Raw genomic sequence first — 25,544 nt, forward strand, 5'->3', positions numbered from 1 at the left:
CAGCTGTGGGGGTCCTAAAAGTTTATTGCCGCACACTCAGTAGAGGCGCTGGGGCTTGCCCATGGTGCTCTTGATGTACAAAGCACGGACGTTCTGCCAGTTCTTCTTCAGCAAGGACACCAGGAAGTTGATGGCCAGGTGGATGTTGTAGACAAGCTCGTCCTCTGTCATTTTCACATGACCAACAGCCACAGCCAGACAGAGCACCTGGGGACACAGACAATGGAGTCACTCAAGGCACTGTAAAGTCAAAGGAGAAGAGCTCAGTGCTGAACTCTTCACAGCATCCAATGACCTTCTCTTGTCAGTTGGACTTCTCCAGCTCACCCATGGGCCAAGGTTTCCAGAGAGCTCAATGTATTCAACACGTGACTCCCATGACTGCATATGGTGGCATCTGAACGCCAACTCTGAACAGCTTGGAAAGGTCCAGCTTCCCCAGAGCACAAAGGTGAGTTATCCCAGACTGGTTTGGGTTGGAAGGGACCTTTAAAGCCCATCCAGTCCAACTCCCTGCAGTCAGCAGGGACATCTGCAACTACAACAGGTTGCTCAGAGCCCCAAACAACCTGACCTGTGTTGGTTCCAGGGATGAGGCATCTTTCACCTCTCTGGGCAACCTGGGCCAGGCTCTCACCACTCTCAACACAAAACTTTTTCCCACCTGGTCTTAATCTCTCTTTTAGTTTCAAGCCATAACCCTCATCCTGTCACTACAGACCCTGCTCAAGAAGTCCATCCCCACCTTTCTTATGAGCTCCTTTAAGCACTGCACGGCTTGGAGCAAGCAAGAGCACCAGAGCCTCCCAGAGCCTGGGAAACCAGGACAGCCAGCATGAGAGCTGTGCTGACCTGGCATGAGAGCAGACCCTGCTTTAACCCCACTGACCCACTGCAGGACAGACCCTGAGCTCCAAACCTCACCACTAAGCATGGCACCAGCTTCACTTTTGCTCTGGGCACCAGCCACCAGCCCTTCCTCTCTGCACACTAAGAGGCCAAACTGCTTCTGAGGGCTGCTTCCCACAGGTTGAAGACAAAAGGGGTTCACAAGTGAGCTGCCAGGCCAAGCGTTAGAACAGTCTGGGCTCAGCATTTCAACTGCTGGAGCCTCTGCAAACCATGGCACTGGCAGCACGCTCCAGTTGTGGGCCCAGGTCCACACTTTGGCCAGCCAAAGCTGTCAGTGCTCAGTTAACACCCACAGGTCCCATTCAAACACCATATTGAATGGGGCTGTTTTGGTCCTGGGGGTCTGAGAGCTGCTCCAGGGTTCACTTGCAGAGCCAAGTCCTGGGCTCTCCTCTAGCAGGGTACAGCCCCTTCCCCCAAGCTGGGGACATGCCTGCCTGTGCCCTGCCCTGGGCATCCCCTTACAGCAAGAAGCATTATTCAATATCAACTGTGCTCAGCACTGACACATCAAGGGCATCTCCTAAAGTCTTTCAGCAAGACAAAGGCGTCCTCCTCTCCCATCTGACAGCTCAGCATTCCCCTCCCTGCAGAGGAGACTGGCACCAGCAGCCTTTTAGGAGAGATGATCGAGGGACGCCTACAGCCCAGCCTGCAGAACACAACCGTGGCCAACTGGCACCAGGCACAAGGAGCCCTCAGCATGGAGCTGCTCAGGAGGGGAAAGGCCCAACTTTACCTTCTTCATCTGGAATTTGATGGTAGATTTGACCTCGTCCACTTTGGCTACCAGGTTCTCGTTGTGAGTGAGCAGAGAAGGGAATTTGCCAGCTTTGTTCAGACCTGGACCCAGGATTCGAGGGATCTGCTTGATCAAGGACTCAGAAGCCAGGAAGGCATCGTACTTCTTGGCTGTGAGAAGCAGTGAGGATGAGGAACCATGAGGATGAGGATGGACTCAGTTCCTTACACCAAGGCTGGCACTATCAGCTCATCCAAGACTGTGCTGCTCCACTTCCCTCAGTACTCTGACATTCCCAGAGCCCTGCCAGGCTGACCTGGAGGAGTTTTCATTCAATTCTATCAAAAATCATTCCCAACACAGGGGCTGTCCCCCCAACACCCAGCTCCACAGCCTGACACTCCAAATTTACATCCTGAAGGTGAAGTCCAAGACTCACCTCATCTTTAACTGCTCTCCAGCTCCCCAGCCAGGACAGTAAGAACAGCTAAGAATGAAACTTTGAGGGAGGTAATTTTCCCCATGTCCTTCTGGAGGAAAAGCGTCAACCCCACTCCTGGGGGACTGATCTGTCAGACCTTCCACTCTTGATAGTTTGTTTGCTTTTCTGGACAGGTTTAAGCTGATTTTGGTCAGGTTTTTATTTCCACAGTTAACCAGGTCACAGAAATCCTAGCATGGGGAAAACCACCCAAGTCAACCAGGGTGACCTACACCACCACTCACCCAGCTTCTTCACTAGCTTCTTGTTTTTGTTGAGTTTCTTCAGAGCCTCTATGTCCATGTGAGGGATGTCAACTGCTTTGGCCTCATCGCAGTGCTGCTGGTCCCCCAGCAAGCAGACTGAGAACTTGGGCCGTGGGGTTGACTTCAGCCTGGGGACAGAAAGTTCAGGTGACTACGAACCACCAGCACCACACAATTCCAGCGGGAGCCATCACAGAGATACCTTACCGCAGCACCTGGGCATCTTCCTTCACAGCTGCTAACCTGCCCTCTCCAGCAGGTCGGTGGGGACGGCATAGAGGCCACCTCCACCTCCCCTCATATTTTAAGACCCAGGGTAAGGGTCCGTCCAGGCACACCCTCTCAGACAGGGTGGTCTGAACTACCCGAGCGGTTCGGCGCCGGGTCCCCGTGCTGTGACAGGCAGCAGGGGCGCAGGCCGAAGGCTGGGTGGGAGCTAGAGCATGGCGAACCTGACGGTGCCGGAAAAGCGCTTGTCCTTCTGCGGGTCGTAGTTCTTCAGGCTGATCTGCAGCTCCACCGTCTCCACAAACCTGCGAGATCAGAGAGAGAAGCGGCGCGGGTGAGAGGCCAGCTGGGCTGGAGGCCAGGGACACCCCGGCGAAGCGCCGGGGCCTGTCCGACGCCTGGTGCTGCCAGAGCACAGGATCGTACTTGCGCTTCTTGGTTTTGCTGCCCTGCAGCACCTCCTTTACCGCCTCGTACAGCGTGTCGCGGGAGACCTTGCTGCTGCGGGAGGCAAAGACAAGGCGGACTCAAGGCTGACCCGGCCTGCGCCTCCTGTGGGCCGCGGGCACAAAGCCCCTCAGTCGACCCTGGCCTATCCACGATCCCCTCGGCCGCCCCAAACATCGGATCCCGCTGCCCGCACCCTGCCAGGCACCTGGACCGTCCCGTAGCCGACCGACAGGCGAGGATGGCGGCGGATAGCCCGCCCGCCGCTCACCTACCTCATGACGGCGGCTCCCTAGGCCAGAAGGACCGCGCTCCTCCCCCGCACCCTATAAATAGAGACAAAACCTCGCGAGAGTTAGTGACGGCGCCATGCTGGGACCGGCAGCGCATGGCACCTTTTGGTCGCCATGTTGGGAGCGGCCAGCGCATGGCAACCTTTTGGCCGCCACGTTGGGAGGCGGCGCAGCGCGGCACTGTATGGCTGCCGTGCTGGGAGTGACCGGCTGTGGCACAGCAGGCATCGCGTTGGGAGTGGCGGACCGTGGTGCTGGAGGGCCCTACTAGCTCCCTCGCCTCTCGGCTCCCCTCACGTCTGCATCTCCTCTGCTGATAAACGAGCGGCTCTGGTCTCTGCCTACTGTGTCGGTCTACTAGTCTAGGAGCCCCTCCATAGCTTCCCGGAGCAGTGATGAGGCTACGCCGCCCAGGAGCCCCGAGACACACTTCATCAGCCGCCAGGAAAGATATGGGACGCGGACCATGCGTCAGAGGCTGCCAGGGCACAGCGCCTCGCTGCTGTGGCAGGTTCCTGCGCTCGGTTCCAGTGCTGTAAGCGCTCCGTGTTACGCTCCCCCGCGCCGCAGCAGGGCTCACGGCGCCAGACCGCTGCGGACCAGCGCTGCCCGGGCCCAACCGCCTGCAGTGCGCATGCGCTGTGCCCCCAAGGCAGCCCTGAGCCAGTGCGCCCAGCCCCGAAACCTGGATGGGGGCATGCGGGCGGCTGAGGCGCGGCGGCGAGCTCCGGCACTATGCGGGTTGCGGGGCGGAGAGAGCGGGGCCTGGGTGCTGGTGCATGGCGGTCAGGCGGCGGATTCGGCTCCGCTGCGTTTCCTCAGGTTGGTGCCGGAGGACGGGGAGGAGGCCTGAGGAGAAGGGGGGAGGTGGCGGCCGCGGGGCACCTGGTCCTCAGCGCGCTGCTGCCGCCCACCCGTCCTAACCAGGCAGCTCGTGGAGGGCCGGCATGTCTCTCGGCTATCCTCAGCGTATCTGGGCCTGACCCGGCCCGCTGCTCCTCGCAGGGCTTGCCATGGTGCCGGGCCCTGTCCCGTCCTTCGGGGCTTGCCATGGTGCTGGGCCCTGGCCCTGCCCTGCTCTGCTCTGTCCCCGGCCCGCCCCGTCGTCCCTCGGCTGGCTTCACACCGCACCTACATCTGCCTTTCGTAGGGCACCACCTGCCCATCCCTTGCACAGCAGCGCTGACAGCGTTTTGCAACAGTAGCCGTAGCGGCTCAAAGGGGTCTCTCTTTCCAAGCGATTTTGCTGGGACGGAGCTTTTGCTGGGGAATGCACTGCAGTGCTTCCCGAGAGGTATCAACCCTAAAAGCAGCCAGTCTGCAGTAGCTGTCAGGTATCAAGAACATTTAGGTTAGAGGGCACTAAGCGTGGCACAAAGTGTGGCTGCCCCCCTTGGGTGCTGCAGAGATGGGTAGTGGTCAGACTTGTTCCTGGAAATTAAAATGATAAAAATATTAGGCTATCTCAGAGGTGACTCACAAAGAATCCACTGCAGCTGCTTTTAAAGATAATCTCTCAGCAGTGTGCTTCTAGTGAAAGATTTTCATGGGTGTGTGGATGCTTTAGCATGGGCTGGGTTAGTATGCAGTTCTGTTCCTCAGAAGGCTGAGAATTGGACAGGAAAGGGAGGAGAGAATAAGGATGCTTCTGGGGGGTAAAGCTTATCATCGTGTCCCTGACTCTTGCAGCACAGGACACCCTCAGCCTGTAGTTTCCAATTTTGAAGTACTCAGAAACTTTCCCTGCAGGTCATTTGCACTATTTCTGAGAGGAGGCTGTCAGTTCACTGGCCTCAGAAATTTTTATGTCCTCTGTGGCTGTGGAACAGGTGCCAGCCCTGGGTATGGGAAGGGTGCAGCTTTTGTCCAGTCTTATCCATTATAATCTCAAGCCTTCAAGCCTTTCAGGTGCCAAACTGGAGATACATATACAGTGGGAGAAAATAAAATTGGAATCGTTCTTTTAATTTAAGGCTTGCAACAAAGCAAACAACTTGCTGTTCTGCAAACCTCTCGCTCTGCTTCTGGTGCTCTCTGCGAGCATCCTGAGTGAAGTGATCTCCATGCCTGAGGAGCAGCCATCAGGGCAGGGTGGAGAGCAAGCAGTGACCCTTAGTGACAGCGTAACAGCTAGGGTTCAGCAAGGTAGCGAAGTCTGAGAGCCCCTTGATGGACCCTGGAAGTTAAAGGCAGACCAGGGCCCTCAGATCCTTGTCCATCTTGTGTGGTCACTGGAACAGGAAGCTAGCAGCTATCAGATTTGCACAGCACAACTCCAAACATGCCTCTGGTTTGGAATCAAAGCTTTGGAGACGGATGGGAGTGCTCTTGCTGTAGGATCTGGAGGTTCTGTTCAGATTGGAGCAGGCCCTTCTTTGGGGCAACTGAGGAGGTTCACAGCTTGCAGGACTAAACCCAGACCTCCCCTGAAGCTGAGCAGGATGTTTTACTCTGCCGAGATGGATACAGTTTGGTGCTGAGCTTGGCATTGGTTTAACTGAATCTGTATCAGTGCCAAATACAACACCTGCCCATGTTCTGCGGTTTGGTAGGTGGCTCCTTCACCTCCCGCTGCTACCAAGGGAAAGGATCAGGCTGTTCCCAGAGCCTGTGGAACAGGACAGTTGAGTTGTGAGGCTTTGTGTTTCTGGGGCTTGCTTCTCTTGCTGCTTTCTGTGGGGAGTTCACTGCCATTTCCCTGTGTCCTGTTCTCAGCACTGCTGAGGCCACATCTCAGTTTTTGGACCCTCCAAGAAGGACATTGAGGGGCTGGAGCAGGTCCAGAGAAGGACAACAAATAGAAGCCTGAGGTGAGAGGGCCTTATTGCTCTCTACAACTCCCTGAAAGAGGCTGGAGTCTCTTCTCCTTAGTAGCAAGTAACAGGGATAAGAGGAAACATCCTCATGTTGTGGCAAGGGGAGGTTAGTGGTTGGCGTGTCGGGAAACATTTCTTCGCAGAAAGAGTGGTTCAGCCTGGCCCAGGCAGTAGTGGAGTCTCCCCATCCCTGGAGGAGTTTCAAAGACGTGTAGTTGTGATGTTGAAGGACATGGTTTGGTGGTTGACACAATGATTCTGTGATTGTGAGTTTATCACATGTGGAGCGGGGACTGGTTGAAAGCCACTGCGTTCTGTGACCCTCCAGACCTGCACCAGGTGAAAGCACCTTGGAATCCTCACCTTCAGCAGGGATAGAGCAATGTCCTCTTTGCATCAATCATTTGGTCACTGAAATGACACAAGTATCACAAGGCTACCCAGAGCTATGGCGAGTGTCTTCACAACCCATCAAAGGCAGCAGCAACACTTTAGGCCCTGTAATTTTTTTCCAAGTGTTGATCCTCCACCAAAGTAAAAGAAAATAAATCGTCAGCCCCTTGCTGACACCATGAAAAGCTCCCAGCTGAGTTTGTCTCATTGCTTTTCGACTTTAGAGTCAAACCACTTAGCACTCCTCATTCTTTTTGCTTCTTGGCTTGTAGGGCTGTGAAGGGGCAGCTGGTAAACAAGCCCTGACTGGGCTCCTTTGTCCTGAATCCTGTCTGGGAAGGGGAGGTTTCAGCATTTCTGGGAAGTGCCTCTATTGCTACTCAGAGGAAAGCTTGATAAATAACAGCTTCTGTGCCACAGTTTTGCTGTCTTCTGTGGGACTGGTTTCCTTGAGAAGGTGCAGCAGAGGGGACAGCTCATGGGGGCAGAGCAGCTGGAACTATGCAGGCAGCACTGATGGATTTTGTTAACTGTTTCAGGTGAAAAGCTGATTTAAGGGCAAGTCACCTGAACCTGGAGATGCAACCACAGCTTATGTCAATCAGGTGACGGTTCAGAAAGGTGAGGACCATAGTTCATTTCTTTGCTGTTAGATGTAGCTAAAAGTGCCTGTGTTCCACCTGTCAGGCTCCCCTGACAGCCTGAGCCTTAAGAGGTCCACGAAGTGCAGGGGTTTTTAACTCCTTAGCCTAGGTGTTTTGAGCTGAGTGAGCAAGGAGACTGAACTTGTGATGTGGATAATAAAGACATTAGCAACTCTGACAAGAAGGCAAATCTGCTGGTGGTGTATGGCATGGTAACTGGAGTGTTGTCCCCGCTGTGGGCTCTCTCACAGTTGCCAGTCTGAGATCAGATGCCTGTAAACCGAGGCCAGGAAGCCCCTTTGTGCTGTGTTTGTGCCACCCCGCAGAGCCCAAGCAGTTTGTTTCCTGTGGGAGCAGTTGGACAGTATTTTCCTCTGAACTAGGAGATGGTGCTTCTGGAGGAGATGTTTGGCAGAGGAGGGTTGGTGATTTTTGAGACCAATGCCACCTGGGCTCATCAACCACCTCTGAAATGAGTGACATTAGTTATTTAACTGAGAGGTGATAGGAATTAATTTCCTGTGACAGGCACCTATGTGGCACAGAGGGAGTCATCCCTGAGCACGGTAAGAGTTAAAAGGGCAGGTGGAAAAGAGCTCCTTTCCTGTGGGCAAGTCCTCCCTTCACCCTCTGAAGCTCCATGTAACGGCATCTCCCTTTTCTGTTCCGTCAGCACTAAGGTTTGCAGTGGTGGGACCTGTCTCCCCTAGCCCCGTGGAGAAGAGCAGGGTGGCACTGCCGATGTGAATGCCTTCCTTCTGGGGTTGCTGACGTGCCCCATGCTGCAGAGGGAGGCACGAACAGTGCCTGGGCTTCTTCACCTGCAGGTGCCAGGTGAGGAAGAGAAGGGAGTGGTAGACATGGGCTGTGTGAGAAGTGAGGACTCCAGCGACATCCCTGCCCAGGACTGAACTTTCCAGTGCTACCTTTCTGAAGCTGGGCCGAGATCTTCTCGGTGCAGAGTGCTCTGAGGCAGCTCTCTGGCGTCTCTGCAAAGCCGGCAAATGCATTAGCTGCAGTCCCTGCAGGTGAGCTGGAGGAAGCACAGAGTGGGGAGCTGTGTCTGGGAGCAGCCGTGAAGCTGGAGAGGAGATAGGGGAATGCCAGTTCTGAGACTCCAAGGGTAGCTTCTCTTCCCCTTATGCTCTTCCCCTTTTCCGACCCAGCTGCTGACAGAGACTCCCCCCTGAAGAGCCAGCACATTGCTTCCCTGTCAGAGATGGAGGAAGAGGAGGAAGATGTAGGTGGCATGCCTAGGCAGGTGTCACTTGTCTCTCAGGACTGCCTCCAGCATGTGGGGGACAGCAGCTACCTGAGACTGCCTCTACCCAGCCTTGGTGTTCTCTTTAAGGTTTCAAGCAGCCCCTGGCCCTTCATGGTCTCTGTTGTGAGGGCTCTCTCTTCACAGCCTCACTCTGCTGCCACAGTCCTGATGTGGAGGGAAAAGAGCAGGTCTGTGGTCTCCAGTGTGCTGACCTGTTGGACAGGGTCTTGCTTGTGCCTGCCCAGGCTCATGTGCAGCACCCAGCAGCCCTCACCTCCCAGCTGGCTGGCAGAGGCAGCTCTCATCCTGCTGACAAAGGCTGGGGTTAGAGATGGTTCTGGCATCACTTGTGCCCAGCTTTTCTTGAACTTCCCTCCAGCAGCTGCCTCTATGCTGACAGGGGAAAACTCCCTTCTGTGGCCCAGGGCAGAGGAAACAGCTGCCACCAGTGGTGCTTGTTTGCTCTTAGTCCAAGATGCTTCTCACCACAGCCATGCAGGAGCTGCTCCTTTAGAGCCAGGAGAAAAGGCACTAAATGAGAAGTGTGGTAGAAGGGGGAGGTTGAGGTCTGAAGTCTGAGTTCTCCATCAACTCAGTCCATGATCTGGACAAAGTCACAGAATCATAGAAGTATTTTGGTTGAAAAGACCCTTTCAGATCATCGAGTCTCTTCTAATGCCCAACTTAAACCTGCTCTGGCACAACTCGAGGCCTTTTCCTCTAGTCACTTCTTGCTGGGAGAAGAGACAAAAGCCCACCTAGCTGCAGCCTCCTTTCAGGGAGTTGTAGAGAGAAGTCTTTGGAGTTCTCCCATGTCTGAGACCCTGCTGAGGCTGCAGAACCTCCCGGTGGGGCAGCTGGCAGCCCCCAGCCTCTCCTCCACAGGGGTTTGTCAGGAGCTGCAGGAACCACCTGGCTGGCACCAGGAGAGGTGCAGGCCATGCTGAGGGAAGGTGTCCCAGTGGACAGCCCAGGTGCTAAAAAGCTGATGCTGGCAGCGCTGGCACCACAGTGCCCCCCATGCCAAGGGCTCTGCTCTCCCAGGAGGGATATTGAAGATGGTGTCTGCTGCCTTCTCCTGGAGGCTCTGCTGTTTTCCTGGGCTCCAAGCAGCCACTTCCCTGCTCCGTGCCTTGGGCACATGTTGTGTCTTCTGGTATCTGTTTCTTGACGGCTAACATCTCCGAGCCCTGCCAGTCTTCTGCAGTGGTGTGGCCTTTAAGAGCACCATGGGGTCACAGACCTGCAGAAGCCATAAAAGTCCAGGAGGTGCACTGGAAAGTGTAATCTTTGTATTTCTTACTCATAAGTCTTGCATCCCTATAAACTTGGATGAAAATTCATTTTCTCATTGTCTCTCCTCCTGGGAAGGATGAGCAGGTGCTTGTCTCCTGTGGAGGAGATAAGACCTGGTTGATCTTGGTGATGCTGTCAGTTAGGCCTGGAGCAGCTTCATTTGGCCTGGAGCTGCCAAGCTGAATGTTGTGCTGTGTAACAAACAGAGTGGCAAGGGGACAGAGAGGCATGGGGTGGGGAGCATTCAGGCGTGCTTTTGTGTGAGGATTTTGGCTTAATGAGCTTCTGTGTAAAGCCAGGTATGGATTTCTCTGTAAAGTTATGTGCTTTGCTGTGCTCTGCACTGTACCTGCTGTATATGAACTGCCTTTCTGTTTAAACTTTCAGTTCTCCAGTCCTGGGTTGTGAGCCGTTTCATTTGCCTCTGTTGGAAGAGGTAAAAGCACAACCTGATCACTTCAAACCGTAGCAAGTAGAGATGGAGCCACAGAGACTCTGTCAAGTCTCTTTCTGGGGAGACACCTCCTGTGTTCCCTCCAGGAAACGGTCTAACAGCTCCCGGCTCCACCCCTCACAGGAAGGGACAAGTGGGAAGCGTATGCAGGGAAGCAGTAAAGCTTCATCAGGCAGTTGTGAGCACAGCGCCCACGGGGTGACCACCCCTGATGCTGGAGTGAGGTCCCAGGCCACCTCCCACAGCAGGTCTCCAGCTCTTCACTCTCCAGCTCCACTTTCCAGCAAGCTTCTTGGCAGGCTGTGGAGCAGCACAGAGGTCTCCCTCTACCAAAGCCAAGCGGCCCTCACTGGGGGCTGAGTTAGGCTTGAGTGCAAACACTGGTGAAAATGAAAAGAAATAAAGCCAGCTTAACAAGTGTTCTGTCCAACAAAGGAAGGCCTCTTTCCTCTCTCAGTCCCTGGGGATGGTGGCTGGCAGAGGCTAGCATGTGTAGTGGTGGTCTGAAGATGAGACGATTAAGGAAGTTGTGGAGATCTGCTGAATTGACTAAGAAGTGCAGTGATTGTCCAGAACCAGCACTGAGGGGTGTGAGCAAGGGAACCTGTAGCCTCTGAGCTCTCAGCCTCTGGTTTAGAGGGGCTAAGAGCTGTCTTCTGAATCTCACAGAATGGTTTTGGTTGGATAAGCCCTTCAAGATCATGAAGTCCAACCATTCTCTATCTCTACAAGGCTGGTGCTCAGCCACGGCCCTCAGCACCACATCTCTGCCTCTCGGAAACACCTCTAGGGATGGGCATTCAGCCACCTCCCTGAGCAGTCTGTGCCAGGCTTTGAGAGTCCTTTCAGTGAAGTTTTTTCCAACCTAAACCCTCCCCTGGTGGAACCTGAGACCATTTCCTTATATTCCAGCACTTGCTCCTTGGGGGAAGAGGCCAGCTCCTTCCTGGCTCCAACCTCCTATCCAGGCCTTGGCTCCACCAAGGTCTCCTGCAAGCCTGATGTTAGGGAAGTGTGGATAGAAGTAAAGGTGTCTGTGAACATGTCCAGCAACCCTCTGAGCTGGGAAGAAGAGCCCTCAGCTGGCTGCCTCAGCCTGACCACTGCCCTGGGGCAGCTTCTGGGTAATGCTGACACAGAGAGCACCATGGAGTCGTTTTGGCTGGGAAAGCCCAGCTGGGAACCCAACAGCAGCGCAAGCTCCCAGCTGTGGGGCATTTATTTTTAGGCTGTACCTGCAGAGCTGGCACAGGGAGGGATTTGTTCAGGCAAGGAACAGGCAGAACCCAGGAGGGCTGCAGGGGGCTGGATCTCTGCTCACCTGCCTTGTGACGACTGATCCCAAACCCAGCAGGGCTGGAGCTTCTCAGAAGGCACAGTTCGAGTTCCCAACATTTAACTCTCAGAAGAGGAAGCTGCAGGTTGAGGCCAGGAGAGGATTTCTCTCTGAGAGAGCCTTTGATCTCTAGGCCGAGCCGAGAGGCTTCCCTCTCCTCTGTGAGCCCTGTATTGTCCTCCCCTGCTCCCTCCCGCTCTGCCCCTGGGGAGGGAGAAGCCCAGAGCCCGGGGCCTGAGGTGCGGGGCCGCGCCGGGCGCTGGCCGCTGGGCTCCTCCGGGGTGCGCCCAAGCAGGTGGCGCTGCTGCTCCGCGCGGCCGGCGGCTTCCTGCAACCGGATCCTCGGCCCCGCCGGAGCCGCCTCTGCCCCCGCCGCCTGCCGCCATGGACCTGCGAGCGGAGCTGCTCAAGTCCATCTGGTACGCGTTCACCGCCCTGGACGTGGAGAAAAGCGGAAAGGTCTCCAAATCCCAGCTCAAGGTGAGCCCTCGGAGGGGTTCGGGCGGCCCCAGCCTGGGGCTGACAGGTGGGCTAGGGGGTGCGGGGGGACGGTGCGGAGAGGCTCCAGGGATGCTTCTCAATCCCACCTGGGTTTCCATGGAGAAATTGTTAAGTATTACGATTAAGGAGACCCTGCTGTCACCTCCACGCTGGTTTTGGTGAAGTTTGGTCTGTCTCATCTCCCTCTTAAAACCAAGTTGCGGCAGTTAATGCTGAAGTGTGTTTTTTAGCTGTAAAATTCCTAATTTTGGGGTGTTCTCAGTGTCTTATGTTTTGTATACCCAACCAGCAGCCCAAAATCAGCCTCTGTTTTCTTACTTGTGGGAGCACCCACATCTCTGCTTCCTGCCCAGCCAGCAGGTCCTGAGGTAGGGGCTGACCAGTTTTAAACAGAAGTCCTCAGTGGTCTGGCCAGAAATAGCAGAGAGCTTCACAAATCTCTGCTCTCCCCTTTCCCCCACCCCGTGAGCAGCTTTGCAGCAGGCTTCAGCCTTCATGGCTTAAAACCTTTTTGTTTGCCTCTGGGATGGGATCAGATGGACTACAACAGGTTCTGCCTCAGCTTTGCCTGTAATTATCGGTTTGGGATGTTTGGGTTTTTTTCTCTTTGCAAACTATGAGACTCCTTTTTTGTTGTCTTGTTTTGGTTCTTAGGCTGGTGCTGGGGTTGAAAATGCTGATTGGAGCGGGGGGCTGCAAGACCCGAGCTAGAAACGTGCAAAGCACAGGGAGGGGTTGCGTCAGGACTTGACAGCTGCTGCCAGGCTGCAAGAGGAGTTGTGATATGCCCTGCAGAAACCTCTTTCCTCTATTCCAGCTGTTTTATAGGGTTTTCCCTGGGACAGTTTGCAGGGAAGGAGCTGGGCTTGGCAGTGGGGACGTGTTTTGCCCCAAAATGAAGGGGGTTGTTTGCAGAGGTGCAGAGGAGAAGCAGTGGGAGCCAGATGCCTCCTGCACAGCTGCTGCCTATTAGCCCATCCTGCCTCAGAAAGTGGCTGCATGAGTGCCCCGCGAGCCGCGCTGCCTGCTCAGCCCTGCATGAGGGAATTAGGGAAAATCCCAAAGCAGGTCAGGGCCTCATTCCCCTTGCTAATCCCCAGGGAGGTGCCGTGCTCCCCTCGCAGCATCCCCTGCACCCAGGCTCTGTGTCTGGAGCCCAGCCCCAGCAGTGCTAGCGTGAGCAGTGCAGCGCTCACCTGTGGAGCCTTTGTTGCTGGTGACAGCAGTGAGGGCACAGCAATTCCCTAGAGAGTGTGCAGAGGCGACCAGGACTTGCAGCTCCCGTGCAGGGGCTGTAGGGTGCTAGGGACAGTATCTCTACAGTGGCTTTGCCAGGGTGACATTTTGGAGGGGAAAGAAAATTCACTCCTTGCTGCTTGCCACTCGCCTTGGGTGAGGGAATGGGTGGGCATAGGTTAGGCTGTGCCATGACACGCTGAAGCTCAGCTCTGGTTAACTTGAGGCTGGGGCCTGCTCATTTCCGTCAACTCCTTGCTGCCAAACTGTGGCTCAGGTTTGCCCCTGAGAATTGGTTCAGCAAGCCAGTACTGCTGGTCCAGAGAGAAGGGATCCAGGGTCTCACCAGCTTGAGCCGTGAAGTGGTAAAGCCATAGTGTCCTTGCCCTCTCCAAACTCCTCCAGGTTCATGGTATCCTGCCTCACTTAGAAGTGTTGCCTGCAAGAAGGGTCTTGAAGAAGGGTGGGAGCAATGTTGATGTTCACAAGCATTTGCACCTACAGAAACAAAACTAGCCCCAAGAGCTGGGAGGAGGCTTTGCTGGGTGCTTCACTCCCCATGCTCTCTCCAGCCAACTGCGCAAGTAAATTCAGCAGCAGTTTCAGAGCACTGATGCTGAAGTGTAGAAGCTGTGGGAAGCTGTTGGGTTCAAGCAGTTGAGTTCTGGGCATGTGAGTGTAGGTGTGGAGCTGCACAGGAAGGAAGGACAAGACTGGTGGTTGAGAGCTACGTGGAGAGACGTCAGGGAGGCTTGTCCCCAGCGTCTGGTCTTGGATGAGTGTTCGTCCTCTCCATGTCATCACAGCTTCTCAGGCCAGGCTCAAAGAGTGACTCCCCAACTCCACAGATGCTGGCTGATGGATGGCAAGTAGCTGACCCTGCTTGTGTCCCTCTTGCTGTAGAAAACAGGCAGCTCAAGGGACCTCACTGCTAGCAAGGGCTTCTGGTGCTAGGGGTCCCCTGGGAAAGAATTCTCTGCACTCAGAGCTGCACAGAAGCTTTGATTGTCTCAGCAGGACAGGTCTGCTTGTACACGGGGAAAACAAGGCGGCAGCAATACTCGCTGCGTGCTTCTAGAAGCCTCAGTCCCCTGCTGTTGCCACCTGAGGCCAGAGGGGTTTGTGTTTAACATTAACACAGGGAGCCAGGCTCCATTTGAAAGGGCCCCTGGCACCACCCACAGGGGAGAAGAGAAGCTGCCATTCTCCAGCCGCCTTAAATATTCCACCCCCATCTCTGGCTGGGTCGGCAGGGATGGAAGTGAGGGGTGATGTGGGGCAGGAGAGCAGAGGGTAGAGAACAGCGTCAGGCCTGCTGCTAGGAAGGATTTGGGGTGCTTGGCAGTGTCAGGCAGACCTCTTCCCCCGCTCCCACCATCCCCTGCAGCAAGGGAACAGTTGTGTCACCAAACCACCCTCAGCACATCCCCTCCCTTCTCCCCTGTTACTTTCCCCTCCTGCCCCTCCTTTCAGAGCCCAGCAGGGGATTTCCCACCTCTGCTCTCCCCATGGGGTCGGGGCAGCCCCAACTCCATGCATCTACCAGAGCTTTCCTCCCCAGCGTATCCTGCTCCAGGAAGGTGGAGGAGCCCTGAGTGCTGTCCATAGCCAGAGGCACACAAGACCTCCCAGCTATTTTTTGGGGTGCTATGAGAGCAACTGCAAGGGATGAGGACAAGGCTCCATGTTGGAAACAGGGAATAGCAAGCAATTCCCAAACGTTTAATCCATCCTGATTTGTTTGCTATCCTGGAGGATGGCCAGGGTGTTCCCATCCCTCTTCACCCCATGTGGCCCCCGAGGCTGTACCGAACCCCAAAAGGTGCAGCCGTGGCAGCAGTGCTCTGGGCTACAGCTGCTGGGTGCCGGGGCACAGGTGGAGCTCTGCTGATAACATCGATCCAGAAGGTGGAAAAGAGAAAGAAAATCTGTTGAGCAAGAACTGTCTTCAGCTGCCTTGGCCTGCGGCAAGCTTCTCTCTTGCTGGGAGGAAATTTCCAGCCCTGCACAGGGAGGAGCAGGGGTGCAAGGTAGCTTGCACCATCATCTGTGGAAGCCTGGAGATGGTGTGTCAGCAGATCTGCACAGGCTGCTCCCATTCAGTCTAAACTTCTGTTCAGTGTCCGATAAATATTTGATCTTTCTCATCTTTGCACCTTGCTGTGCCACTCTGGCCCAGAGCCACGGCAGCCAGGCTGGGAGCTGTCCTTAGCTCAAGAGATTGCTGAGGACAGCTGCCCAACAGCATGGCTTGGGGTAGCTCAGCATCTTCTCTAGATCAAAGCTGGAAGGTTTGAGCCAGCCCTTTGGGAAAACAACAGCAAAAAGTTCCCCACGTGCCAACAAACCAAGGAACATTTAAAAAAAAAACATTTTCTGCCCCTTTCTAAATGAGTTTGAGGTTCACACTTGGGAGGATTCTGCCATCCCTCTGCCAAACCCAAACCACACCTCAGCACTATGGCTGCAGGGAAGTGATGCCAGGCAGGGCACAGTCCCAGGGTGGGTGGGAGGCAAAGTGGGGATGTGTTGGGACAGTGCTGGAGCTCAGTTATTCACCATCTTCTGCCCACGCCTCATGCTTGGCCAGGTGCTGTCCCACAACCTGTACACGGTGCTGTGCATCCCCCACGATCCTGTGGCGCTGGAGGAGCATTTCCGTGACGATGACGACGGGCCCGTGTCCAGCCAGGGCTACATGCCCTACCTCAGCAAGTACATCCTGGACAAGGTGAGCCCTTGGCTATCCCACTCAGACCTGCTGCATCTCAGGTGGAGACACCACAGCACCACAGCATCCCATGGGAGCACCACAGCGCACTCCCCTCTGTTTCTAGAGATCCTGCCCTAGATGAGTGGAAAAAGAATAGAGAGAATTGAAGGTGATGAGACCATGGCCCAGGTTGCCCAGAAAAGTGGTGGATGCCCTATCCCTGGGACTATTCCAGGGCAGGGTGTTTGGGGCTCGGAGCAACCTGCTTTAGTTGCTGGGCGTTGGACTGGACAGACTTTGAAGGTCCCTTCCAAGCCAACCCAGATGAGGTTCTGTGATTCTGTGAATGCAGAGCAGGTGAGGACGTTCCACACTCATTGTCTTCTTGGCAGGGATGACATCAGCCCTTGCCATCAGAGCTTGTAAGGGTGCATCTCAGTCCACATGTCCTAAAGGAGAGAGAAACCAGTTCCTCTTTCCTCTCCACTTCTGCTCAAATTTGAGGCATGACCTCTGGCAAAGAGGAGGAGAGGCAGGAGCAGAGACTAGGGTGGGCAGGACCCTTCTCCCTTCTTTCCACCTGGCTCAGAGGCATCTTTGTTGGTCACAGCGAGGCTTGGTAGCTGGGTGCTTGTTTCCTCCAGGCAGTGTGGAGAAGAAAACTAGCTAAGAGCTTTCTTGCACTGTATGCTGGAAAAAGCAGGGCCTGGAGCTGGCTGCAGTAACTCTTCCCTCCCCTGCTGCTTCCCCAGGGCTGAGCCATGCTCCCCACAGCGCATTGTGCTCTCTGATTGTCTCTGTGCTGGTCTTGCCTTGCCCTGAGCTGGTCTGGAGCTGTGCAGCCTGGCCCAGGGATGCTGATCTCAACTGCCAGAATCTGGTCTGCAGCAAAGGAGGGCAGACTTTTCCCCAGCTTTCTCTGCCTAGGTCAGCTCAGCCCAATCTCTCTATCACAGAGCAGCCAAAACCTTTCAAGTTTCCCCTGTGGTTAATCACAGAACAGCAGGTTGGAGAGGACCTCAAGGATCATCTTCTCCAACCTCTGTTGGGAAAAGCCGGGTCAAAAATGGCTCTTAAACCTCCTCCTTCTGGTTTTGCCATGGCTAATAAAATCCCAGAGACAGTCTGAAACGGGAAGTGGCTTTTCATAGTAAAAGAGGCACTCAGCTTTCCACCACCCAGAGGTTCTGCTCTAGCTCTGCTGTTGCAAGCTGTGCTTTGACCTCATGTTTGCTCACGTAGCTGGGATGCACCCTTGGTCTTCATCGCAGTTCACCAATGCCACACTAAAACTGTGTGCCCGGCAAGTGGTCACAGAAGCTCATGGACAGAAATCAGGGCTGAGGGTGATGGAGGTGACCTTCCTCCCTCTATGGCTGCCTGCCCATGGACCATTGCTTCTCTTCATTGAGCCCCAGCTCCTCTTCATAGTCAGCTGACATAATGAGAACAACCCAAAGCCAAAATTGGTGCTAGGATGGCATCACACAATGCTGTGTGTGCTTCAACATGAGGTTCCTGATGGTGCTCCAGACTCTAGCAGGACATGGCTGAACCATCACGCCTGTGCCACAGTGCTGCCATGATCCTGTAGCATCTTCTCTGTTGGCCAGGGCACCTTGCTAAGGGACCTGTGCTGGGGACACATGCTCTGGCATCGTGGATTCGTGCCCACTCATTGATGACCTCATGCTTCTCACCAGCTAGGACAGGATATTTCAGCTGTGAGGGTCTCTTCTCCCCGAGCTCTCCTCCATAGCCCTGCAGCACCAGGCTCACTGACTGACTCCTGCCCGCAGGTGGAGGAGGGAGCTTTTGTCAAAGAGCACTTCGATGAGCTCTGCTGGACCCTGACAGCCAAGAAGAATTACAAGGCTGATCGGAACGGGAACAGTGTCGTGTCCCACCAAGATGCCTTCAAGCTCTGGTGTCTCTTCAACTTTCTGTCCGAAGACAAATACCCTCTGGTCATGGTGCCAGATGAGGTAGGACCTGCCTCTCCCCCCATCACCCTCTTCCTTCCAGGGCTCTCCGTGCTGGCAGAGCCCCACTTGGGGATGACATGTTCTGCTATCAATTCCTGGCAGGCCCCACCACATCCTGCAAGATGCAGTGCCTCTGGGGTGTGACAGGGAGCAGCCCAGGGTGCAGGAGGGGCCTGTCTACCCTGGGCACCTTTGCACTATGCCCACAGCAACCCTGCTGCCCAGGGAGAAGTGAGGGCAGCTGGGAGGGCCTCTCCAAAATGCTGATGCCTCCTCACACAGAGATGTCTTGGAGCATGAGGCTTAGGCTGGTCCACGGTGCTCTTTCCATGGCTCAAGCTGATTGCCAACGAGCTCTTGCCTGCTGTGAAATGAATGTGCCAGTTCTCAGAGCTCCAACCAAGGAGCAGCTGCAGCTCTGAAGGCCCTTCACCTCACACGCAAGGGTTGAGTCAAGCATGGTGTTGGAGGACTCTTGATTTCCGTCAGGGAGAAAGAGATGACAAGCCCCGTGAAAGTCTGGCACAGTGGGAGAGGTTGCTCCTCATTATGGACTGGACGTCCCCCTTGTGCTGCTTTCAGCCCACATTCACCATGAAGGGCAGTGGCAGAGCAGACCCAGATGTCCCTCTCTGTGCCCACTCCTAGCAGACACTCACCTCCTTCTCAGCATCCCTGGCACCACTACAGGTCAGGTTGTTTGGGTCTCTGGCAACCTGCTCTAGTTTGGGGATGTGTCTTCCCAGCCCAAAACCAGTCTGGGATTCTATGAGCCAGAGTCAAGAGCCAGGCTGCCCCAGCTGCTCAGCGAAGCCTATGGCAGTAATCTCTAATCCTCACATTCATTCCTGCATTTGGAGAGGGAGGTTCTCAGCTCAAAGCCCCGGAAGGTGGGCAGAATCTGGGGAGGAGGGACAAGCTCAGCAACCAAGAGCAGTTACCAGGAATTGCTCAGCTAGGGGGGGGCAGCTGCCTGCTTCTGCCCCACCAAACCTCTGACATCAGCAGAAAAGCCAAATAATAAGAAAAAAAAAGGCAGACCCAGAGCAGCAGCTCAGGGCTGCAGCTGCAGGACAGCGACCGCACTTCTGCCCCCGGAGAGTTTGCTTCCTGTTCCTCAGCCCATGACAAACTGAGTCAGCTTTGGGCTCACAGGGCTGAGCTTAGGAAAATAAAAAAAAAAAACAAATGCCCTGAAATTGCTGCCCCTTGCCTGGTGAAAAACTCCCAGCTGGGTGTGGGGGACTCTGCTGTGGGTTCTCCTCTCTGCAGTCACCCACTCAATGTGGTCCCCACATCTTGAGGAGAGGAGAGATGGCAGCAAAACCTGGGCTGAAGGAGGTCTTCCTGACACCCTGCCAACTACTCAGGTTCTTTTTAAAAAGCTATCTATTGACAGTTTCATCTCCTCCATAGGGACTTCTCCCTCTCTCTGCTACTCCCCAGTGTTTTTCTGACATTGGCCGGAAAACAGCGGTGCTGAGTTCAGGGCCATGGTTGGAGATGCCAGTTGTGAGCTGGGTGTGGAGGACACCAGTGTTGCTCTGCTCTCTCCCAGGCACTCCTGCAGACAAGCCCAAACCTCCTCAGCCTTGTGGTAAAGAGGAAAAACCTCTCAGCAGTGGTCAAGCTCTAAATCATTGTCAACGTCCTGAGCCTGCCTGCTCCTTTGAACACTGGCAATGACAATCAGCTGTCATGAGGGCTGATACCTTGTGTCCGGCTCCAGGCTCGAAAGAGATCTGGTCTTGGGCTCACCAGAATGGTTGGTGAGGTGAGGGTGGCTCTCAGCTGTCCCCATTATTCAGTTCCTCTTCTCCACAGGTGGAATACCTGCTGAAAAAAGATCTGCACAGCCATGAATGTGGAGCTGAACCTCTTGTGAGCTGGAAGATTACCTGTGCCAGGAGCCACAGGGGCGAGGGGGGGGGCTGACCGGGTCTGGCAGTTCCTGGATATGGTGAACTCGGGGCGGTTCCTGCGGGGCATCGAGCAGGAGGCCATCAGCATGGCTGTGGAGGAGGTGTACCCAGGAGGTCATTGAGGATGTGCTCAAACAGCCAAGGAGCCCACATGTCCTGAGACACAAACCCTGTGGCACAAGGAGCCCACAGTCCTGGGGCACAAGGAGCCCACATGTCCTGAGATACAAACCCTGGGGCACAAGGAGCCCACATGTCCTGGGGCACCAAACCCTATCCTACCCCCATCCCAGCTCTGATCTCACTTTCCTCTCGGGCACAGGGCTACCTCTGGAAGAAAAGGCCAGCTGAGGAGTGAACTGTCGGAGCGCTGGTTCATGCTGAAGCCCCAGTGTCCTTTCCTACTACATGAGTGAGGAGCGGAAGGAGAAGAAGGGCAGCATAGCGCTGGACAATCACTGCTGCGTGGAGGTGCAGCTGGGCCACGCTCAGCTCAGGGACAGCAAACCCAGGAGACCCCTTCAAGCCCCGGGGAGGAGAACGCAAGAATACAGCACTTGACATCCAGGGGCAGGGGGACGCAGCCCTGCGGCTGAGGGAGGTGAGGCGAGGCGGGACACGAGGGTGACGCCATCTGTGCTTTGTCCCTGCAGGTGCTGCCCGACCAGCGACCGGGCAAGCGCTGCCGTTCTGCGTGGAAGAACCGCGACCCGCACCTACGAGATGAGCGCCTCCGACACGCGGCAGCGCCAGGAGTGGACGCTCGGTCCGTGCCCACCTTGTGCCCCTAGTCCCAGCTTCCCTGTCCCCCGTCCTGTCCCGCTGACTGTCCTCCTCCCTCCCCAGCCATACAGACGGCGATCCGGCTGCAGGCCGAGGGCAAGAGGTCCCTGCACAAAGAGCTGAAGCAGAAACGCCGGGAGCTGCGGGAGCAGCGGGAGCAGCGCAAGGCGGCCAAGGAGGAGGAGATGCAGCGGCTCAAGCAGCTGCAGGAGGAGAAGGAGAGGAAGCTGCAGGAGCTGGAGCTGCTCAAGGAGGCCCAACGCAGGCAGAGATATTACTGCAAGAGGAGGAGCAAAGGCGCAGGCAGCAGCATGAGGAGATGCGAGGAACCCTAGAGATCCAGCTGCGGGAGGCTGAGCAGGTAGGAGAGTCCTCACCGCCACGGGGCAGCTTCCCTCACAGGGTGGGTGTCCTGGGGTGGGTAACCATGGGGCCCATGGGAAGCCCTTCCCTTGACTGGCAGTCCAGCAGGGTTTGGAGGAGCTTTTAGGAGCATGTCCTGCTCTTGTAACCATCACCTCTCTGCTCCTGGGGACTGTTAAGTGACCTGAGGATGAGGGATGGAGGGGGTCACCACAGACATGCATGAGGTACTTGAGGAGCAGGAGATGAGGACAACCTGCCCTGGGTTGTAAAAAGCTGGGAGGGCAGGTGAGAGGTGAGTGCTAGTGCTGGGGTGACTAGGGAACCCATTTCTGACTGTCTCCTGAGCAGGGAAACAGCCTCCTCTGGAGCACCCTCCATGGGCTCTCCCTCCTGTGGGAGACGTCTGACCCTGTACACTTTGGGCATGAAGGGGCAAGGGGGTCCTGGGGATGGTGGTGATGGCTCTAACAGGCACCCACACTGATGGGTCCACTCTGAACCGCAGGCTCGGGCCTCCATGCAGGCAGAGATGGTACTGAAGGAAGCGGAGGCCGAGCGGCAGCGCAGGCGCATCCTGGAGCTGGAGGACATGCAGCAGCGGCTGCAGGAGGCCCTGCAGCAGGAGGTGAAGGCACGGCAGGACGAGGAGGCGGTGAGATACGCACAGGCCAGGTAGGACCAGGGCATCCCTGCTCCTCCTCCTTGAGCAGCCCCATTCCCAAGGCAGTGGTGGGGCATGAGGGAACACTCCCCAGGGCAGTGCAATGCTCTCTGTCTTGGACTGAGGTGTGGTGGTTTCCCAGTTTGCTGGTAGGTGTGGGGGAAGACAGTGAATGAAGTGGCAGGGGGACATCATCACCTCTTGCTCTTTGTGGACAGGCTACTGGCTGAGGAAGAGGAGAAGTTGAAGCAGCTGATGAAGCTGAAGGAGGAGCAAGAAGAATATATCATCAAAACTCAGCGGGAGAAGCAAGTCCTCAAGCAGGAGATGGAGAACAAGAACAAGTGCCTGGAAGAGGCACAGAAGCAGCTGGAAGAAGTGAGAGTGAACAGGCAGAGGGTGGACCAAGATGTCATGGTGAGCATCACAGGGGTGCCACATCCTTCACCCTGCAAGCCCCAGGGTACTTCCCAGCCCTCTCTGTCACCTCCATATTGGGGAGGACCCTGCAGCTTGTGGACCTAGCTGGCCTTGTCTTGGGGCTTTCTGAGCTGTGCCATTCACAGGCATGGGGTGGAACAAGGGTGTCCTGCCCTAGGCGGCAGTGCCAGTGTGCAGAGCAGTGTCAGCAATGGTGGTGTGTGCAAGGGGAGGACTGGAGGAGGAGCAGAAGACCTAGAGGAGGATGAGCTGAGTCTCCATGGCAGGGGAAGCCTCCAGTGCAGGGATGCAGGGAGTGGGGCTGCCAGCTCACCCCTCTCACATTCACAGGCAGCCCAGCGGAAGCTGCACCAAGCCAGCACCAACGTCAAGCACTGAACGTGCAGATGAGGCCGCATGATGCACCCCATCGGGCCAGGAGGTAAGGCAGCAGCCACCCACACCCTCCCTGCCCCTCTGCAGCATGCTCACACTGAGGGCCTGGGCCCGGGCTCACAGAATCCCAACATGGTGGGGTTGGAAGGGACATCTGGAGGAGTCATCCAGTCCAATCCCCTGCTAAAGAAGGGCACCCACGGCAGCTTGCCAGGATCACAATGGGCAGAGGGTTTGGAAGCTCTCCAGAAAAGGAGACTCCACAACCTCTTACCCATCTCTCCTAACCATCTCCCCTGCTCTGGGGGTACCCAGGGGCTGGCAGGCTCCCACCTTTCTGAGAAGATACCCCCATGCCTCTGACAAAGAGACCCAGGACTCCTCTTCCTCAGGGTCAGTTGGGGACTCAGGGAAAACAATCCTCTCCTCTGTGGTGTCCCTAGACAAGCGCACTGTGAGCAGAGGAGCCTTCCCTGGCTACCAGCCCCTCCTGTCCCGACAAGATTCCTCCCTCAGACTCAAGCAGAAGGTGGAGGATAAAGGCAGCGACCCCACAAGGGACAACAGCAAGGAAAATGTGAGCAATGGTGGGGACAGCAGCATGCCACCATCTCCAGACGCAGACACCAAGGCTGCAGAGCCCACCACCTAGCCTGTCAGGATGGCAGAGCCCAGCAGGGACCGCTGGGACCCAGCACGTCCTGCTGGGCACACACAGTCCCCTCTGTATGGGGACAAGTGGGGACTAGTACAGAGCCCAGAAGTGACTACATGCAAGGCAGAGATGCTCCTGTTCCTTCAGGGAAGGGCTGCAGTCACGATGTGCCTGGAGGCTCAGACAGCCCAGTCCTGGGCTGAAAGCAGCAGGGCCTCCTCCTCTGGGGCTGTGCTGGTGTGGGACGTGGACTCCACTCTCCAGTCTGGTGCCTAAAAAAAGTGCCACTGGTGGCTCTGGTCAGCACTGCCCAGGGCTTCAGTTCCCCCTTGGTTTCCAGCAATGCTTTTGTATCACCTGCTGTTCCCTGGGTGCTGCCAGGGGCACCCTGGTAGACTGAGTGGTGCCCGAGAAAGGCTGGAGTGGCCTCCTGCACTCCCTGAAGGTGGTGATTGGTCACTGATGTCACCTAGATTTTAGCAGAAACCCACAATCAATAAAGCTTTTGGAGCCCCTGGCCTGCAGACCTCCTTCCCTGCACATCCATGGCCCTGCAGGAACCAATGCAGGGTTTTGATTCCAGCTGTGGAAAAGAGCCATAGAAAGAACTCAGCCCCCAGCCATGGGAAGAGGCTCTACCGGTAGATTTTGGGCTGTGGAAAACCAAGAGGGATACAGATGCTGGTGAACTGGCCATAGAAGTTTAAGTCCTTCTATGTGGCCAGGCTGGCACAGGGGTGACGTCTGGGAAGGCAAACACTCCTCTATGATTAATTAATTAAGTGTTCTTGGGCCTTCAGTAGTGCACTTTGCCCTCAGGCTGCTTCAGGGAGTCTTGGCTCAGGATCTGGGTTGAGGACCTGTAGAAAGGAAGAGGAAAGACTCCAGGGGCCATGTCAACTAGGATCCAGGGGATGGCAGCTCTCCAGTAATCCTGGCCTGGCCCTTCTCATTACCACCTAATTTGCTCCCCAAAAAAATTAAGATCAAAAGCCAAGTGTGCTGGTGACCCCCACACCAAACCACACCCCCCACACCAACACCAGGGTAGCTTTCCTGCACCTCTGTATAAATCCAGCCCCAGTCACCTGGGATCTGTAGTCTTTACTGTACAGGGGTCAGAGCCCCAGATCATGTAGGGGTCCCCTTTTGCAAACAGGCACTGGCAGCAGGCATCAAAGCCCAGGGTCCCAGCTGTTGGCTCAGGAGGAGACTGCTATTTTGTTTGCTACCCTCAGCTCTTGGCCTTTGCTCTCTCTGTGCTTTTCTCACTGCGCCTTTCTGTGGCTGCCAGCAGTGATGTGGCTGCCCTGGAACAAAGCGGCTCTGTGTGGCCATGAGGGTGACAGGGTGGCTGTGTGCCCTGGTCCCATGCAGCCTTGCTGTCACACAGCAAGGGTGTGGGTGGTTGCAGCCCTCATGCTGACAGCCGTGGTGGACTCGGCTCTGCTCCTCCTCTTTCCCACTGCTCTGGGATGCAGCGGTGTGACTGAGCAGCAGTATGGTCCCTCCAGCCCCATACAGATTTGGTGTCCCTGTCCAGGTCTGTGCCATCCCAGTTGGTCCATGTGACACAGGATCCCTCCAGAGGTTTTTGGGTGGAGTGGGACCTTATCAGCGTCCTGCAACAGAGGCCAGGGTTGTGTCTTTTCTGGAGGCACAGGGGGCATGGGACTCCTGGCAAAGCTGTATGGACCCGCGGGCAGAGCTAGGAGGAGGTGTGCTGAGCACCACTGCTGGGGAGGAAATGGGCTGGGTGGAAACGTACCGAGAGGAGATGGCACTGTCCCTTGTCAGCTTCATCGCACCTCTGATTGGGCATCAGGATAAGTCTGTGTCACACCATACCTCGGCAAGGAGGAAAAGGGGCCACCCTCCGCATGTCCCGTGGCTCTGTGCCCACAGCCTTGTCACAGCGGTGCTCACCCTGCGCATGGGCGGACAATCTGCAGATCCTCGTCACGGGCTTAGTCCTTGCCACTGGACAGTGCAGTGCTTGTCCCCAAGCTCTGGGGCTGCCAACCGTCCTTCCTTAAGGCAGCTCCCAGAGTCCACTTCCCACACGGCAAAAAGCTGCAGGCAAGGGCAGACATGGAGGGAAGAGCCAGAGGCAGAGTCAGTGCCGGCCTTTGATCTGCTGCCAGGTCTGGATGCATCTGGATCAGCCTCCAAGGGCTGGAGCTTTCCAAAGTCAGCAGGTGATCCAGCAGCAGCAGCAGCCTGTGACTCAACATCCCTGGAAGAAGCTGCAGCAAGATCTCAAGAGCTGACAGGAGAGGTGCAGCAGTGTGTTCCCACCATCCCTGCTGTAGCCCTGGATGCTGCAGCATCTAT

General features: G+C 55.8%; 2 protein-coding genes across 3 annotated transcripts; one reads left to right on the top strand and one right to left on the bottom strand.

The window, feature by feature from the left end:
- Positions 1-6: 6 nt before the first annotated feature.
- On the bottom strand, positions 7-3,394 carry RPL10A (ribosomal protein L10a). Of its 2 annotated transcripts, XM_064173828.1 has the most exons (6): positions 3,352-3,394; positions 3,056-3,130; positions 2,854-2,934; positions 2,381-2,529; positions 1,652-1,824; positions 7-207 (listed from the first exon to the last, which is right to left on the bottom strand). In XM_064173828.1, the coding sequence occupies exons 1-6, from the start codon at positions 3,354-3,356 to the stop codon at positions 37-39; spliced, it is 654 nt and encodes a 217-aa protein (XP_064029898.1). In that variant the 5' UTR covers positions 3,357-3,394; the 3' UTR covers positions 7-36. The 2 variants fall into 2 exon arrangements, with proteins under 2 accessions (XP_064029898.1, XP_064029899.1); XM_064173829.1 differs by lacking the exon at positions 3,056-3,130 and having other exon boundaries at positions 3,352-3,371.
- Positions 3,395-3,536: 142 nt separating this feature from the next.
- DEF6 (DEF6 guanine nucleotide exchange factor) lies at positions 3,537-23,734 on the top strand. Its single transcript, XM_064173831.1, is given in 20 exon segments — positions 3,537-4,191; positions 7,118-7,199; positions 11,149-12,052; positions 15,900-16,040; positions 17,822-18,007; positions 19,832-19,846; positions 19,848-19,883; positions 19,885-19,944; positions 19,947-20,036; positions 20,038-20,066; positions 20,252-20,315; positions 20,317-20,400; positions 20,583-20,630; positions 20,632-20,695; positions 20,776-20,970; positions 20,973-21,073; positions 21,584-21,750; positions 21,958-22,156; positions 22,511-22,601; positions 22,999-23,734. Coding segments are annotated over 18 exon segments (1,875 nt in total). The 5' UTR covers positions 3,537-4,191; positions 7,118-7,199; positions 11,149-11,956; the 3' UTR covers positions 23,208-23,734.
- Positions 23,735-25,544: the final 1,810 nt, after the last annotated feature.

The sequence above is a fragment of the Pogoniulus pusillus genome, chromosome 39 (assembly GCF_015220805.1).
Source record: "Pogoniulus pusillus isolate bPogPus1 chromosome 39, bPogPus1.pri, whole genome shotgun sequence".
NCBI classification, from domain to species: Eukaryota; Metazoa; Chordata; class Aves; order Piciformes; family Lybiidae; genus Pogoniulus; species Pogoniulus pusillus.

Coding starts and splice junctions, on each gene's coding strand:
- RPL10A (XM_064173828.1), bottom strand. Junction 2,935..3,055: donor AGCAAAACCAAGAAGCGCAA/GTACGATCCTGT, acceptor CTGATCTCGCAG/GTTTGTGGAGACGGTGGAGC. Junction 2,530..2,853: donor CGCTTTTCCGGCACCGTCAG/GTTCGCCATGCT, acceptor TTCTGTCCCCAG/GCTGAAGTCAACCCCACGGC.